Source organism: Mesoplodon mirus, assembly GCF_964341445.2.
Source record: "Mesoplodon mirus genome assembly, chromosome: 13".
NCBI lineage: Eukaryota > Metazoa > Chordata > Mammalia > Artiodactyla > Ziphiidae > Mesoplodon > Mesoplodon mirus.
In genome coordinates this window covers 74,133,508-74,151,160 of record NC_138989.1, presented here as the reverse complement: position 1 = coordinate 74,151,160, position 17,653 = coordinate 74,133,508, and the positions used below count along the sequence as shown (strand labels likewise).

Sequence of the window (17,653 nt, the reverse complement as noted above, 5' to 3'; positions counted from 1 at the left end):
TGCCGCAACAAAAGAACCCACATACCACAAGGAAGATCCCACGTGCCACAACTAAGACCTAATGCAGCCAAATAAAAAAATTTAAAAAAAAAATTTGCTATCCTTTAAAAAAAAAAAAACAGGGGGAAATGGTGACCTCACAGTGCAGAAATCTGGCCGCTGCCAACTGGACTAGATGATGGAGAGTAACATCCCTAGAAGGACAGGTGGGCGGTGAGCATCCTCGATGGGATTTGATGAGGAGATTCCTGCCAGAGTATGTATCCCGAGTCCAACTATGAGAAAGCGGGGCCGGGCCGGGAAGGAGGGTCATCCTCAGAACACAAGGCCGGTATCCTCTGCTGGATGAGAGGGGGAAAGACTGAGCAACTGCTCCAGATGGAAGCATGCTGATGGGACAGGACAGTTAAATGCAAAATGTGCTCCTGGACTAGATTTTGTACCAGAAAGAAAGAAAAAAAAAAGACAATTATCTCAACAACTGGAGAAATTTTCATGGGATCTATGAACTGGTTGGTAATGTAATCCATGCTGGTTCCTGGTTGGGAGGCTAGATGGTGGTAATAATATACATGAGTGTCCTTTTGGGGAGGAGAGGCAGAACACACTCAAATATTTATGTCATCATGCCCCATTATTCCTAAATAGGAGAGAGGGAGAGATACAGAAAGAAGAAAATGGAAGGATGAAACAAATGTCAGAAATGCTAACAACTGGGGGATACGGGTGACGGGGACGCACGAGTTCTCCACGGTGTTCTTCCAACTTTTCTATACGATAGAAACGATTAAAAAATTAAAAACTGGTGCTAATGTCAAAAAAGAAAAGTCCAAATAAGGGTACCACGAACTTCACAGACATAGTGATAGACCATGACCACAGAGCAGACTCTCCAACTATTGCTACAGTGCAGGAAAGAACCACAGGGAGACTGGCAGGCAGAGAAGAGGGAGGGCTTTTGTTCAAGACAAGGAGACCAGGACTTCCCTGGTGGCGCAGTGGTTAAGAATCTGCCTTCCGAGGCAGGGTACAAGGGTTCGAGCCCTGGTCTGGGAAGATCCCACATGCTGCGGGGCAACTAAGCCCGTGCGCCACAACTACTGAGCCTGCACTCTAGAGCCCGCGAGCCACAACTGCTGAGCCCACGCAGCTAGAGCCTGTGCTCTGCAACAAGAGAAGTCACCGCAAGGAGAAGCCCGCTCACTACAACGAAGAGTAGCCACCGCTCAATGCAACCAGAGGAAGCCCATGCGCAGCAACGAAGACCCAATGCAGCCAAAAATAAATAAATAAATAAATAAATAAATTTATTAAAAAAAAGACAGGGAGACCAGTGCGCACAAAGGCGGAGTCTACACGGGCACAGCATGCTGGGGATAGTGTGGCTGGATGCAGGGGAGGTACTTTGAAAGCTGAACCTAAAAGTTTGACTTGACCCAACTGCAAGACTGAGTGAACGGCAGGATAACTGGACTAGAACAAAGGAGAGAGGCAGTGGCTGAAAAAACCCTGCAGGGGTGGGGAGGCAGGGGATGGAAGGCAGGGGAAGGAAAATAGGAGGTGGGAAGGAAAAAGTAGATCCAAAAGCCCACCCTCAGTCAGGACAGAGCGCTACCCTTGAAACAAATGTAAAAACACATGAGTAAAGGATTCTAAGCTCAGAATTGCTACCAACCGCGCCTCCAACACCACTGAGTGAGTACAGCCAGGTACAAGGCACCGTCCGAGTAGGACACGTCCCCACACCTCCATTAGGTGAATCTGCACCACTGCCCCCTCACAGATGGGACACGGGCTCAGAGATTAGAGAATCTGCTTGATGCTGTGTAAATCCCAGGGCCGTGCTTATATTCAGCTTAGTCTGAATCAAAGTCCTCCACCACACCGCTACTGTAGTTTTGTATTTTTTTATTTCTTAGGAACTTGCTCCAAAACTCCATCTCTTGGGACTTCCCTGGTGGCGCAGTGGTTAAGACCCTGCACTCCCAATGCAAGGGGCCCGGGTTGGATCCCTGGTCAGGAAACTAGATCCCATGTGCCGCAACTAAGAGTTCACATGCCACAACTGAGGAGCCTGCATGCCACAACTAAGGAACCGGCGAGCCTGCCCGGCGCAACCAAATAAATAAATAAATAAATATTTTTTTTTTAAAAAAAAGGAAAGAAAGAAAAGAAAAGAAACTGAGACATAAAAAACTAAACAACTTGCCAGTAAATGGCAGAGCAAATAAATCTGGATTCAGGGCCCATATTCAATCACATAGCAATCAGCTGAGCACTAATGATAGGAGACCCAGGAGTGTCATGGATGAGGGCACTCAGACTCTTTAAAAAAACAAAACGGGGCTTCCCTGGTGGCGCAGTGGTTGGGGGTCCGCCTGCCGATGCAGGGGACGCGGGTTCGTGCCCCGGTCCGGGAGGGTCCCACGTGCCGCGGAGCGGCTGGGCCCGTGAGCCAGGGCCGCTGGGCCTGCGCGTCTGGAGCCTGTGCTCCGCAGCGGGAGAGGCCGCAGCGGTGAGAGGCCCGCGTACCGCAAAAAAAAAAAAAAAAAAACGAAACAAAAAAAAAAAGAACAATCCGTCTCATACAATTCTTCACTTTGAAGTCCTCATTGCTCTATTTATATACATTTAGAAGAGGCAAATAGAAGGAAGGGAAAAGCAGCCAAAGAAACGGCTGGTTAATCAGACGTCCAGGAAGACATAAAAACAGTCACAAGACTGTATCACCATAAAATCTAGTAGTGGACATTCAAAATGATCTTAAATTACCCAGAAAAGATTAAAGGGTGTTCAAAGTTCCCTTTGACACAGCAGGGAAACATGCCTGACCACACACTGGAAAACAAAGCACTGGAATGGTACCTGCACATAATAATCACTACATAAACATCTGTGAAATAAAAATCTTATGTTGTGCTTTTCAAGTTGAGGTGCTGGGACTGCAGGTCTTCATGGGTATATTTTCAGACTTCCATATATTCTCTAAAGGAAATGGGAGGTGGGATTTTTATATTGATCTTTAAAAATTAACAGAAATAATCTGCATAATTTTGAGTCATTTGCATAAAACCACCTGTTAACCAAAGACTGCTGGGAGATTTCACGCCTGACGCTCTACTGAAGTGGGAGCTCCTTATCTACGTGGGGCTATAACTTTAGCAGAACAGAGGTCTAATGTCGAAGGAAAGCTTCTGGGTCAAATGCAGGCCAACCAGCTTCCAGCACGGCACAGGAACCCAGGCTTTATAGGAGTGTGCACAGGGAACGGTGGGACCTGTAGCACAGGGTGACAATCACAGGGCCCGAGGAGCAGCACCTGCTACTGCAGTGAGGACCTGACGCATCACCCTGAATTAATGCTCTGAACTGTGTTCACTGGTCTGGGAGTTTTGTTGTATTTCACTTGTAAATTCGTTTTAGTTTTACAGTTTAAAACTCATCGTTAATGCCTATCTTTGGGCTTGCACTTGTTAAAAAACCACTGTAGTAGAGAAAAGTTTTTAAGAAAATACTGGAATGATTTTTTTCCTATACATTACTCAAATTTGAGGAATATTGTTTTACTTTACTTTAATCGTTTGCTGTGCTGTATTCCCAGGTAACAACTCCTGTTCCAGATTTCATGCACATTCCAGTGAATAAAGTTTTATTTACTAGAATTAAAAAACCAAGTCAAAAACTATATTCGCCGGGGGGAAGGTGGGGGGAAGAGTAGGGGGTAGGGCAGACTATGCTAGTGTCCGAAAGGATGATGACCAGGAACACTGAAGGCTGTTTAACTGATGTTTCACTAATGTCTGTCTTTGGAGTCAAGACACCAAGTTGTATGTGGATCCCCTAATTTGTAATGTGTTTCATTTTGAAGATCTATAAAGATCAGAGTGAAAGTCCTATTAGAATAAAATTCCATTTTCTCATAGTTTTTTAGTAAACAGAGTCACTTCTATCGTGTTTAGCCAATGACATTTCCCCCAAACTAAATGTTACATTAAAGCCAGACATACATAATACGGCATATCCACATATCTTCCCCTAATACTTCCTTGATTATAGAGTTTTAGACAAAACGTACCAATAGGTTTGAGGAAGCAAATCTAGCCTCACATAATTATCAAATTCCACACTGCTGCAAACACCACAGGAAGAAAGTGAACATCAGGCCGGGCATCTGATCCAGGGCTGTGTGCACATCCAGGGACCGAGGAAGCAGGGAAGGAGCCGAGGCTACGGGCCCTCCGTGGGCCAGAGAGAGGGGCCACGTGCCGTGCATTTTAAAGACCTCACCCTGCTTTATCCTCACACAAACCCGGGGACAGAAGCATGACCCTCACTTTACAGGGGTCAGTGCCGGCCCAAGGTCACTCAGCTGGTGGGTGGCGGCAGGATCCTGACCCCAGCGCCCTCACTGCCTCGTCTTTGCTAAGCTGGCCACCACTGCAGGCGGGCAGCCCGTAACTGCCTGCTGAAACACCACCTCAGGATTAAAGACTCAACGAGGCAAACACTGACAAAATTAAGAGCGAGATCAAGCAAAAAATGAAATTTACTTTTTACTCATCAAGGATTTACATCGGCTATGAAGTTAAATGCAGGAACCAGTGTCTTAGGTTGACTTCATCTTATAAATGTTACTGTGAAAAGTGTACACTATAAGAAACTATGAAAATTGCAAGAGGACAGTTTTTCACAGTCTTCCAAGAACCTATTAAAATCATCTTAAGAAAAAGAACAAAATCATCTTCAGAAGAAGAACAAAAATGATAAACATTCACTTGTTTAGCAGAAACTGATGACAAGAGCATAAATAGTAAGTGACATTTTAGGACAAAGAGTTCCCCCTGGACAGTACTGAAAGGTTTAGGGAGTTATGAGCTATACTTCACAGAGCATCAAAATCTGCACAGTGGCATAATTTTTCATATCTTAAATTATATCCCACAGAACTACCCCCTCTTCTAAATTACTAATAAAGGAGTGGGGTAAAAGTCGAAAGGCAGCATGACTTACTTTGGCTCTCCTATCTTGATGCCGGGATGCTGCGTGTAGGCATGAGAATGTGTACTTGGGGCAGACTTAAACGCCATTGGACAAATAGGACACTTGTAGAAGACTTCACAGTGAGAACCTTGAATGTGAGACTTCAGTGCGGCCACATCAGAGTACACAACATTGCAATGCACACATCTGTTAGAAAATAAACACACAGTCGTTAGCACGAGACTACTAAACATGTATAACTTAACTGTGTAAAACTGGGTAAAATGAACAAATAGCCCTTTAAGGTTCTTAATGGCTTTTTTAAGCGTGTGGGTTTTTTTCTGTTTATAACAGATCAAATTATTTTTATATATTTGAGAAGGAAGATCATGAAGAAGAAAAATCAAACTCCAATGGACTATTTTTTGAGCATCTTTCAAGTTTCTAAGAATGAACATCCAGACTCCAGGCTGTGGTGAGACCAATGGACCATGGGGCCATGTCAAGGCCAGCAGCACAGCAAGACCCTACGACTGCTGGCTTTGAGAGGACCCCCGCACGCTGGATTCTGAGGTCCCCACCAGCCCCAACACCCAACGGAAGAAATCTCTGCTATCTAATCCTATATGCCATCGACAGAGGGACCCAGAGGAAGGAATGAGTACTGGCTCCAAAGCCACAGCCACTGTGTCCTGACCACACGGAGGCACAGAGAAGGTCAACCACCTAGTGTGTTTGTCTCCTGGAAATTCAATGTAAGTACACTTACATTTGTTTAACAAATGACGTGAAAGATAAACCGTCTGAAAAACCAACCTCCCTATGTAAACTGCCTCTCTGTCTAACCTCTTCTTGAATTTCTAATAGTTTGATGATTAGCTCACTCTTCACTCAAATCTGGTCCTACAGAAACAAACTTTAGAACTTGGAGGCATTTCTCCCCAGCCTCACCTTTCTCACGCAAGGACGCCCAGCACCACCTACGGTCCACCCGTCTATCACCTAGTCGTCCTCCTTTGTTCACACCTGAAAATTATTTGAGAGTGGTCTCTCTGTCGACCCCCGAGGGTCTGCAGGGGTAGACCTTTCACACACCCGGCCGACGTGTCCTGGGTGTGAATGTGAGAGCTGACCTGGGGGAGGAAGACTGCAGTTGGGGCTGCCTTCCAGGGGCAGCGCTCAATGGCGTTGACACCGAAGACACTTCTGTTCTTAGAACCTCCCTCCAAATTCAAGGAGCAGCTTCCAAAGTCATACAGGAGTGACACACTCTAAATTACACGTGCTCTATAAAGCCTGCCAGGTTAAGCTTTGCGGGCATTTCATAAAAACCATAATTAACGCCTTAGCATTTTAAATGACTTCAGGCATCACGTTCAGCAGCATATACATTAAAAGCACTGAATTTAGGAGAAGAAATACAGAAAGCTCCTCTGTCCTGTCTACTTGACCTACTGTTTCGGGCAATAAAGCCACCCGAGCACACTGAAACAATTTTGAGTTAACTAGAACTTGGGTTTTCTTGAACAGGTTACTGATCCTCTCTGGGCTGGTTTCTCATTTGTTAAATGAGAAGAGTTGGAATAGATAATTTTTTAGTCCTTCCCAACCCTAGAAGCCAGTAATTCCTATGAAAGAGGACGATTACACAAAACAAAAATAGATGGGCTACTAACTATTAAACAAAAGAATCTGCTACATCGTGAATCATAAAGTATTTTCCCCATCAAGAGTACAAAGAAAGGTGTATTCAAAGGGCAAAACACCAAGGAAGGGCTGTTTCTCTGAAGTCGCCTGGAGAGGAAGATTTAATCTCTAAGAAAACAAGCAAGAGGTTAGAGAACCTACAGCTGATAAAGGAGGTGGCTAAGGCTTGGTCCGAAGAGCCTCATGGAGGCTGAGGGAAAGCCCCCCTCCCCTTAACGTGAGGAAAGAAAGGAGAAAACTTTAAAAGAACTTCAAAGAAAGTTGTAAAATATCTGCCTACAAGTGGAAGAAAAGAGGCCAATACGGAACGCAAATAAAATAGAAAAATAGAAGGAGAATTTGAAGGGTTCATACAGCATCCTAATGCTACTAAAAATCCAGTCTATTAATAAATATTTAATATAGCTGAAGCCCTGTGTGTTCTGGGTACCAATTAAGTTTCTCTTCATTAAAAAAAAATTTTACAGTATACAATCCTGTAATTCCCCTTCCTAGATGCAGATCTAGTGGATCAAGAAGCAGAAAAATTCAGAGAAATAAATGACTTTTACCAAACCAACCAGAAGCTAGAAATGACCCCCTCAATATCTAGGAGATGCAGTATATGATCAGAAAGAGAGTAAACAAGGCGCCAAACCAAGAAGACACAAAGTCAGGCTAGGAGCCATGCTAGAGATGCTCCTCTGGCTAAAAATGAAATTAAAAAGTTTTTTAATTGGAAAAACTATAAAGCCAAAAAAGGAGGGGAAAATGTACAAGGTCAAGGGGCTGCTAAACCCCAGACAAGTAGCAGCCTGGACCATTATTTGAAACAACAGGAAAAAAACTCAGGTCAAATTCTGTTCTATTACCTAAAGAGGTAAACATGAACTAAACTTCAGAACGTACATAGTGTTTTTTTATAGCTCTTGTAACCCTCAAATGCAAGAAAAAAAAGTCTATACTAAACAAAGAAATTTTAGTAAAAATTCAAAGTGCCAAATTTAAGCAACTCTGTGAATGAGGGGGGAAAAAAAAAAGAAAAGAAAAGCAAGGGATGGTCTTTTCCAAGTTGAGTTAATTACTTTTAGCTTGCCGGCAGAGCTTTTGTTTTAATTTAGAAAAGATACCAGGAACAGCTGGCATTACAGAAGTCTGACTTCCTTTATTCATTCCAACTTAAGTTTACTTTCATTATATTAGAAAAATCAACTACAAATATCTGAGGAAATTGGCATCCGTTAAAAGAACTGCACTTGTAGTTTTATATTAAATAAAGAATCCAGTAATAAGAGTTTCAAAACATGGGATAAGAACCAAAGTATCACTGTGTAGGAATTCTGTGGAGTCAAGGGCACCTTCCATGTGGACCGTTCCTCTTAAGCACTTAGCATGCTTTTGGATTATCCTGTTTTACTCTAGAACATGCCCACAGAGATGGAGGCAAACATCACACCAATGTTACAGACAGGGCACCAAGGCACAAAGAACACATGAATTACCACACAACGAGGAGCATAACGGGTACAAAAACCCTGGTTTCTAAATTTCCAAACCAAAGGTTTTCTACTAGGGTGGTTGCCATCCATTAAACATCTGTGCATCACAGGTTTGGAGGCATGAGATAAAAATGTGAAATAAGTCTTAGTGTTAGAAAAATGGACTGAACCACCTAGAAACTGGTGATGCCATAACGTAAATTTAACTGAAATAAAACTTTTAAATCATACCGACTGGCCTTCATTTTTATAAAACATCATATCTGTATCACAACTAAAAGAAAAAAAATCTTTGTATATTAACAGTCTAACATTAACAATACCAGGTGAACGAATGTTCAAGTTTAAGATAAATACACAATACAGTAATACCTCTATTAACAAAGACACTGTATATCAATGACGTGTGTTCTTGGTGGACCTTCACTGGGTCAAAATGTACAGGAATAAAATGTTTCTAAAAGGTACGGGAATGCATTTCAGAAGGTCACAGAGTGAAGGATCAAGTTCAAATGCATCATCACTCAATACTAAACTAACATTAGCCTTGTCAGATGTTGTAAAAGACACATGTGAGAATATCAGGGGGCAGTGAAAGGGGTCACGGTTAAGATGTGCAGAGATGAGGGAGAAGCCTGGACTCAGGTAATGGAGAAGAAGGAATAAAGGAGGGTGATCTGGGCTGGAAGGCTCTTCCACAACGAGCGCTGGTAGCAAAGGACACGCACCCAATCCTTTAACAAGACAAGATAAAAGTAAGGGACCATCCACACCCTTTCTGTTTTGATGAGAGCAAGTATTCAGAGGTACAGAAATGCACTGCATTCTTGCAGGGCTTAAAATGCAGACAGCATGACAACAGAAGTATGCTAGAAAGGGTGCAGAAAGTATAAAGGCTCTAACAGTCCATCAAAGCCAAACCTTGGGCCTCCCTGGTGGCGCAGTGGTTGAGAGTCCGCCTGCCGATGCAGGGGACGCGGGTTCGTGCCCCGGTCCGGGAAGATCCCACATGCCGCGGAGCAGCTGGGCCCGTGAGCCATGGCCGCTGGGCCTGCGCGTCCGGAGCCTGTGCTCCGCAACGGGAGAGGCCACAACAGTGAGAGGCCCGCATACCGCAAAAAAAAAAAAAAAAAAAAAAAAAAAAAGCCAAACCTTACCACCTGCACACTTTTGCTTGGAAGGATGGGCCCCATTGACCCTCGGCTTCGTGTGGACCAGAGTCAGTACCACATTACAGGATTCACACAGATCAACTCGACTACAAATGAGCCAGCTTCCCAGAGGGTCTGTTAATCGAGGTATCACTGTATGACCCTGAAAACGATGTGCACAGACCACTCCGAACCCTGTGCCCTCACCCGTGAATAAGCTTTATTTGCACGGAAATGAAGGATATACTGACCGAAAACCAACTCTCCGCGTGTAGTGTAGACAGTTCTTGGTGACGTGGGTCTGGAAGTGCACCGACCTGCAGATGGCCCCGCACTCGGGGCAGGTGTAGGGAGATTTGTGCTGGTGGATTCTCTGATGAGATGCGTAACTGCACTGGTTAGGAAGCAGCATCTGGCAGACAGTGCAAGTCTTCTAAATAAACCAAAGGGGGAAACAGGGTTGGTCCTACGAAGTATTTTCTAATATGCAGAGAAGCTTGGTTAAACCTCAAAATAAGTATACAGCGGTCATTTCAAATACTACGATAATTGATTTCCAAAGAAAAAGCAAACTTACAAGTTAAATGGTCAATGTAAAATGTCCCTGTAAAATACAAACAATATGTACTATGTAGTCATGCTCATCCCAAAGTACGAGGTAAAGAGACTGTTAGCATTAGGTAGACTTCCAATTTTGTTACTTTTACATTTTTTTTTTTTTAGTGTGAAGAGGTATCCTTATAAAGTATGTTAGTAAATCTACTTTAATGTATAATTAACTTTACAACACAAGTTTATGGGCATCTATCTTGACAGTAGAGTTCCCACAACTCAAAAAAGTTTCTTCAAAATGATAAAAATTAATTAGTGGTTAATTCAGCTTTCTTTCTTTTTTTAATTTTTTTTTCACTTCAGTTATTTGAGATCTGAAATACAGGAATGCAAAAAGAATGGCCGCAGCAATCAGATGTTCTTTTTTGCACATGAACTGGTTTCTTAAGTGGATGAACTGACCATTATGATTTATGATTAAAACCAATGAACCAAGTTTAGATACATAAATTCAGATGTTAAACTGAAACTTCATAGAGCTTAAAATCTAATCACATATAAACTAAAACAGACTGAAATCCTCTTTGGAAAGGGCTCTACACCATTAACTAACCAGGAAAAACTGAAACACGCTACATATTTTTCATCCCCTTAGATATAAGCGCTAAACATGGCATATTTTTAAAACACAAAAAAACTCAAAGTAAATATAAATAGAGAACTCAATTACTTCCATTCCAAAAATAAACCTAACATAGCAGAAGATAAAATGTGTCTGAATACTATCTGGACATTCGTGCAACAAGTATCTACTACTACCTTGTAAAATGTGTAATTTTTATTAAAGTCAGTTAAAGAAAGCCTCAAAATATAGACTCCAGCTAAAATTGAAACAATCTTTTGTACTGACAACAAATTAAGACATTTTCAAAAGACTTTTTCTTTCAGCTATTGCATCAAACAAATTAAGGTTTAAACTTCTGAGGAACCTAAACTAAGAAAAATCAGAAACTCACTTGAAAACTCTTTCTTGGTTCTCTCCTGAAAGGACTAAAATACAAATTTTATCCCATAAAATGTTTATTGCAGTCACAAAATAAGAACATTACAGGCAGCTATGATGAGGTTAAGCAGCATTTAAAAATAGCATTCCTTTTCGAATAACACATATTCCAAAGGTTAAAACAAGCCACAGCAATGAAAACCAATCAACAGATGCATTAATTATAAGATCCTGGTGACATCTACATTATCACAGGTAGTCTGTTTCTTTGAACGAAGGTCTTCTATTCGCTTTTACCACACCGTCATTCATCCCAGGCAGTGAATGATAATGTCTGAATTTCCACAGACATCTCGGAATGTCTTGCACTTACTTAGGAATAAAACCAGTGTTTTCTACACTCAAGTCAAAACATTTTATGTTTATCATATGTATTGAGCCCATTCCACTCTAAGCCAAGTGGTGAACTAGGTCCTCTAAACAGATAAATTTCGATACATCACCTCACCTGATTCTCATAATAGCCTATGAAGTGGATAATATTATCTCCAGTTTACAGATGAGGAAATGAGGTTTAGAGAAGTTAAGAAACCTGCCAAGGCCTCACAGCCATGAGGTGGAAGAACCGGGATTTGAACTGGGCTCTGAATAATTAATTCCAAGGCCAAGGGAGGAGTAGGGTGGGGGTCACAAGGAATAAACAAGCAAAAATGCGCGCCCCCCCCCTCCACCGCCGGGCAAATGCATGTGAAAGGCAGAGGACCGCTGTCAGGGTTACAGGCCACCCCCCACCCACCTCCGCAGCTTCTCCTTCTCGGGGAGTGATGTGGTTCTACCACTTTTATTATATGGAGACATAACAACAAGAATAAAACAGGAGATCTAGAAAGGAGACAAAGTATGTGCTCCCTAAAATCTGAAGAGAAGTTTCACATGATCTCTCATCAAGACATGTTAACAAACACCCTTCACGACACACATAAAATTCACAATGAATTACTTAAACACGCTCCCCTACGGGATGCCTGTATATTTGTAACACGCGTAACTATAAAAATAGTTATGGACCGGTTGGTGGGTGAAAGGGCTCTATTACTAGCAGGTCAACTAAAATAAGTATCAAAATTATTCAAGAAGAGGTTTTGCTAATTAAAGTGCTCTTTATGCTAGAAACGTCTTACTGCAAAGACTATGAAAAATGCTTTAGAGTAACAAGGTCACCTAATGACCAACCTTTCAAGAGCGACCTCTCTCGCACCAGTCCTTGGAGAGGGGACGCCTTCCCATCACGCTGCACTGTGCAGCGGGGCGCTCCTTGTGGCCCCAGGGCTCGGTGAGGGCAGGCGGCAGCCTCTGGCCTCCCTGTCCCCTCCACCACTGATGAGCTACAGGAGTCTGCGCTCAGCCACTTCCATGGGCTGAGGCTCCTCACCCACTGTAGGTACAGAAAGAAGGAGAGGCGAGGGTGGGAGCTAGAGTGGGCTACAGCCCCAGATCACAGTGCTCCCATATGGCTGAAACGGGAGAATTCAGTCCCTGGGAAGTCACATCAGATTAAGCTCTGCTCTTTAGTTCGCACACACGGGTGCGTATGTATTTGTGCGCATCCTCTGTGCTGACTCCCACGTTTCCGTTTACCTGTTCCCACTCCATTCCATCTTGAGAACAAGCAAGCTGTCTGGACTGCAGACATTCTCTTCCTGGATACTTGTGTGCTAGCAATAGTTTTAGGGTTTACCTAATTGTTCTCCCTCCGGTTTTATCCACCGCCCCCGTTTCAGATAATGTGTCCTCTCTGCTTCCTGAGACAACGGTGACGGATCTTCACAGCACAGAGGAGCAGATGCCATTAGCTTCTCTGGGATACTGGGAATTCACGGTAAGGACACACGTTCTCTGGATTCGGGGAAATGCATTTGAGGATGGGGGCAGGCCAGGATTTCTCTGTGGTCTACAAGAATCTGACTGTCCTTTTTTTGTTACTTTAAATCAAAGAAGCAAAAATGTATCTTAAAACTCTAATTCTCTACTATACAAGTTGAGGCTACTTTCGACAGGATAAAGCAGTTTAACATGACAGTACCTGCCTTCTGAACAGAAAACAGTATAATAAAATGCACTTAAATGGTCTCACGTGTCTTTTGACAGTTTACTTATGTTATCTGAAAATGGAAAACGTTTGTAGTACTTAGGTAATAAGCAGCTAACTTCTAGTCTGGGGCAGACTCATTTGCTCAGAGAACTGCTACTTTTTAAAGTAAAATATTATTTTTCAATACTCAGGTAACATGCGAGAGCTGAAAATAAAGCTGAAAGGTAATCACACTCATAGTTGACAGCTACCTGTATTGCACCCTTCTCTGCCCAATCCTGGCACAGAAAGTGAAGGCTAGGCCTCCAACACAGGCTGTGAGGAAGGGGGAACGGGGTACACTGGGGCTCTGGTAAGGATTCAGATAGCCCTAGGGCTCGGCACCCTCTTTGTATACAGGAGGAATTATCTGAGTAACAAGGAAAATAATTCTATGTGTTTCAACTCATGTTTTAGGGAGAAAAGTAGCAAGGGAAAAGATGAGGAAGGCTAGGGAAATGTGAGTAAATATAGCATCTATTTATGCTTCAATGTCAAACAGACCAAAAGCCTGCGACAGCATGAAACCCACTGATCCAGAGGTCAAAACACTGTCAACTTAACAGTCAGCCCAGATGCTAAGTACACTGCTTCTGTCTCATTAACAGCAGTTTTGTAATTTTCCATCTACAGTATAATTACCAAACAGTAGTAATAATAATAAAAGTATACCAGTTTGTTTCCTGGCTCTCACTTTCACCCAATTTCACCACGAGAACAGAGACAAAGCACTGCATCTCAGATCTCAGTTAACTGGAAGTAACACAAAGCAAGCGTTCTAGCAGAAGTAACTGTACCGCCATTGTCCCCAACTCTAGCTGTTGATGCTGGTTTTGTCCTCAAATCATTCTGCACTAAAAATCCCTAATAAAAGTCGACAGTGAAATGAGCAAATTCGCAGGAAGCAGTATGGTCCACCCATATAATCCACTCAGAGGACAATCAGCTCAAGAAGACAGATAAATTAAGAGTTGATAACATTAAAATACCAACTGGGACGGGACTAGCCTGACCGAAATTAATAGTAAACATTCAGGAGAGCAGGGCCAAAAACCAAGCTAGTAATGGTATTTGGGGTGGGTGCGGGACCTGAGGCGGCCCCATGGCCTCCAGAAGCAGCTGCTGGAGCAGAATACGTCTAGAAATGAGACCTGGGGGAGGCTGCTCGGGATACTTTAATACACCTGGTATGTTCTAGTAATGATGCCCATAAACTCCCTCAACCTAAACTGAATCAGCAACCCCCCAAAATAAGGACCGTTGCAGATAAGTCACCTTCACCTGCACCCTTGAAGGTAATCTGAATGTAACCCCAGGGTCCATTCTCAGAAGACTCCTATGGTCCCTGCAACGGTAAAGTTCTATGGCTCTACATCTTAGGTTACCAGCATCACAAACTGGAAAGAGTAACTAGCAATACAGAAATCTTGCCTCAGGTTCTGAGCTGGCCACTGATTGGGCATTTGTCTCTTCCACTGTCAAATAAAAGAGATGAGCAAAGGACCTATGACATCCTGATTCTACAGCTGATACAGATCCTACGGGAAGAAAACTGATTTTACCAATTCGGAGGTTATAATACACACTTCCAGTCTGTACTTGGCTAAGTTTAGTTGTGGTTTTACCAAGAGGTGAAGCAACATTCTAATAAGTTTAATTTTCAATTATTAAAACTATGGTTGTCAGCTCTTAACTACTTCATGGAGAGGAGGGAATCTTCTCTAGCCCCTCCACCCACTCCTTTTCTCAGCGTGCCCCAAGGCAGGAATTATTAATGGGATAGGGTGGAATATACACCGCCAACCAGGGCAGTTTTACCGGTCTTAGAAGTCGATGTCCATGTGCTCCGTTTTTATTGTACCGCTTGGTTCAGTGCGGCTGGGAAGGGCATGATCCACCCGATGCTCCATCGCACCCCCCACTCCTCGGGGCTTGCTCCTCGGCAGGGTAAGCAGATGCAGGCAGGGCAGACTAACCTGGGCCCGAGCACGCCTGGGGTCCTGGCTTGGATTCAGGCTCGGGGGATGCAGGGTGAAGAGGGCTTCCCGCTAAACCACAGATTCCCACCCAGCTCTCCACAGAGACCTGCATGCGGGTTTGCTGAGCACAGGGCCAGCTAACGATAAAGCAGCACTCTGAGTCTCTGAGTCAATCATTACCTTGTATAGACTGTCCACAGAATATCTTTAAGAGAAGGAGTAACTGACAAGGCAGAATTCAGCAAATGTCACCAAAACCTTACTTTATCCCATGACATGTTGGCAAAACCTCCAGAGCCTGAACACGTATGTACGGTGTGACGGTGAGAGGAGGTATTGCACAGACAGCCACAGCTGGTGTCAAAAGAAAAAGAAATCCTTTACCAGGTTCAAACAAGCACCCCTGGACCAACCTGGAAAAGGATGTTTTCAAACCATAAACGGGTAAAAATATAAATGGGGAGAAAATGAAAGATAAAAAGAGAAGGGAGATGGTGCCTGCACTAAACCAAGAAGTCATTCTCAAGAGAAAGGCTGAGGTCTTAAGAGGCTCGGTTCAACACATATGAAAGGGAGAAGAAGAGATGCTCACTCCTGACAGCTGTCACAGACAGGCCAAGATAGAGGTGACCTCACTGAGCAGGGGACATGCCTCAGGCTCAAAGAGGAGAGGAGTCCGGAGTCAAGTGGAATGCTGTCCTCCCAGAAAGCCTGACCCCAAAAAGCGACTGAGAATCACAGGCCGGAGGCCTCAGGCAGAGCCCCATGATGTAACTACACACTCTCTCCTGGAAGACAAAACAGCTGTATTTGAAAAAATAGAGTGAAACTTCCACTTCCAGGGAAATGGAATAGAAGTACCTCTCTGTATTCCTTCCTCTAAGTACAACTAACACTCCTGGGCATTACATACACAACAAACATCATGAGACTCTGAAAGGCAGAGAGAAGGCAGGATGGCTAGGCACCTCAGGTCCCTAGTGATGACTTCTCTGGGGTTCTTTTTGCCTCACGTATCCCAGATTTGGAGCTGAGGAAACGGGGAACCCAGAAACGCCAATGGGCACAGACAAAAAAATCCCCAGCAAAAGCCTGCTATCTCTAGCCAAAGGATCCGGAAAGGGGAAACCTAGCAAAAGACACAATTACTGCTGTACTCCAGCCAGACACCCCAGGAAGCACTGTGGCCTCACCCATAGCACGCCAAGTCCAGGTGGAGCCCAGACCTCCGCTCCTGAGGCTGTAATAAGGTGTCCTAATACCCTCACCCAGATGGTATCAGAGAAGGCACCAGGGAAGTGGGAGTTTCATCCCTACCAAGTGATAATGAGTCCCTCCACCAGCCCAGAGGGTGTTTAACAAAAAATCCAAAAAAAGAAATCTCCAGGCCCAGATGGTTTCACTGAAGAATTCTATCAAATATTTAAAGAAAATCTAACACCAATTATAAGTCACTTCCTATATGAATACAGATGCAAAATACTAACAAAATATTAGCAAATATAATTCACAATATGTAAAAAGAATTACACAGCTTGATCAAGTGGGATTCATCCCAGAGATGCAAGGCTGGTTCAATATCTGAAAAATAATCAATATAATCTTTCCCCCCCCAAATACCCTAAATCCAATAACAAGTTTAACAAAGACAAGGGATATATGATAAATACACAAAAATTGTGTTTCCATATATTAGCAACGAACATGTGAACACTGAAAAATATAATACCATTTACACTTGCCCACATGGAAGGGGGAGGGCGGGGGGAGGGCGGGGGGAGGGGGAGCACCAACAAAACATGTAAAGAAGGAAAGCTAGCAAACAAAACATGTATAAGACTTGTATGATAAAAACTACAAAATGATAAATCAGGAACAGATGTATATGTATGACTGATTCACTTTGTTATAAAGCAGAAACTAATAAAAAAAAGATAAATCAAAGAAGATCTAAATAAATGGACAGACATTCTTTGTTCATGGACTGAAAGACTCAACATAATAAAGAAAAGAGTTCTCCCCAAACTGATATACAGGTTTAACATAATTCCTATCAAAATCCCAACAAGAATTTTTTTGTAGATATAGACAAGACTATTCTAAAATATATATATGGAAAGGCAAAATAACCAGAATAGCTAAAAAACGATTTTGAGAGGAAAGAATAAGGTTGGAGGACTCAGTCCACCAGAGTCCCAGAAATGGCTCCACAAATATGCCAGCTGATGTCTGACAAACCGCAAAGGCAATTCAATGGAGGAAAGACAGCCTTCTTGACAAGTGGTACTGGAGAAAAAGGACATGCATGGGGAAGAAGAAATCTCCATCGAAGTCTCACACATTATACAAAAATTAACCCAAAACAGATCACAGACTTAAACGTAAATCATAAAACTAAAATTTTTTTAGAAAAAAACATAAAAGAAGGTTCTCAGGATCTACAGCAAAGCGTTCTTAGACCTGACACCAAAAGCACAAGCCGTAACAGAGAACACTGATAAATGGGACTTCATCAAAAGTAAAAACATTTATTCTGCCAAAGCCTAATAAGATGAAGAGACAAGCCACAGACTGGGAGAAAAGACTTGCAACCACATACCGACAAAGGACCAGTATCTAAAATATATCAAGAACTCTTAACACTCAACAGTAAAAACAAACAAAAAAACTAA

General features: G+C 42.9%; 1 protein-coding gene across 15 annotated transcripts in view; it reads right to left on the bottom strand.

The window, feature by feature from the left end:
• ZNF532 (zinc finger protein 532) overlaps positions 1–17,653 on the bottom strand; it is a 113,369-nt gene that overhangs the window by 35,756 nt on the left and 59,960 nt on the right. For all 15 annotated transcript variants that reach the window (XM_082641152.1, XM_082641163.1, XM_082641160.1 and 12 more), the window contains 2 exons: positions 9,568–9,749; positions 5,011–5,187 (listed from right to left, as the gene is read on the bottom strand). In XM_082641152.1, coding sequence (XP_082497278.1) covers positions 5,011–5,187; positions 9,568–9,749 — 359 coding nt within the window. The remainder of the gene's footprint in view (positions 1–5,010; positions 5,188–9,567; positions 9,750–17,653) is intronic.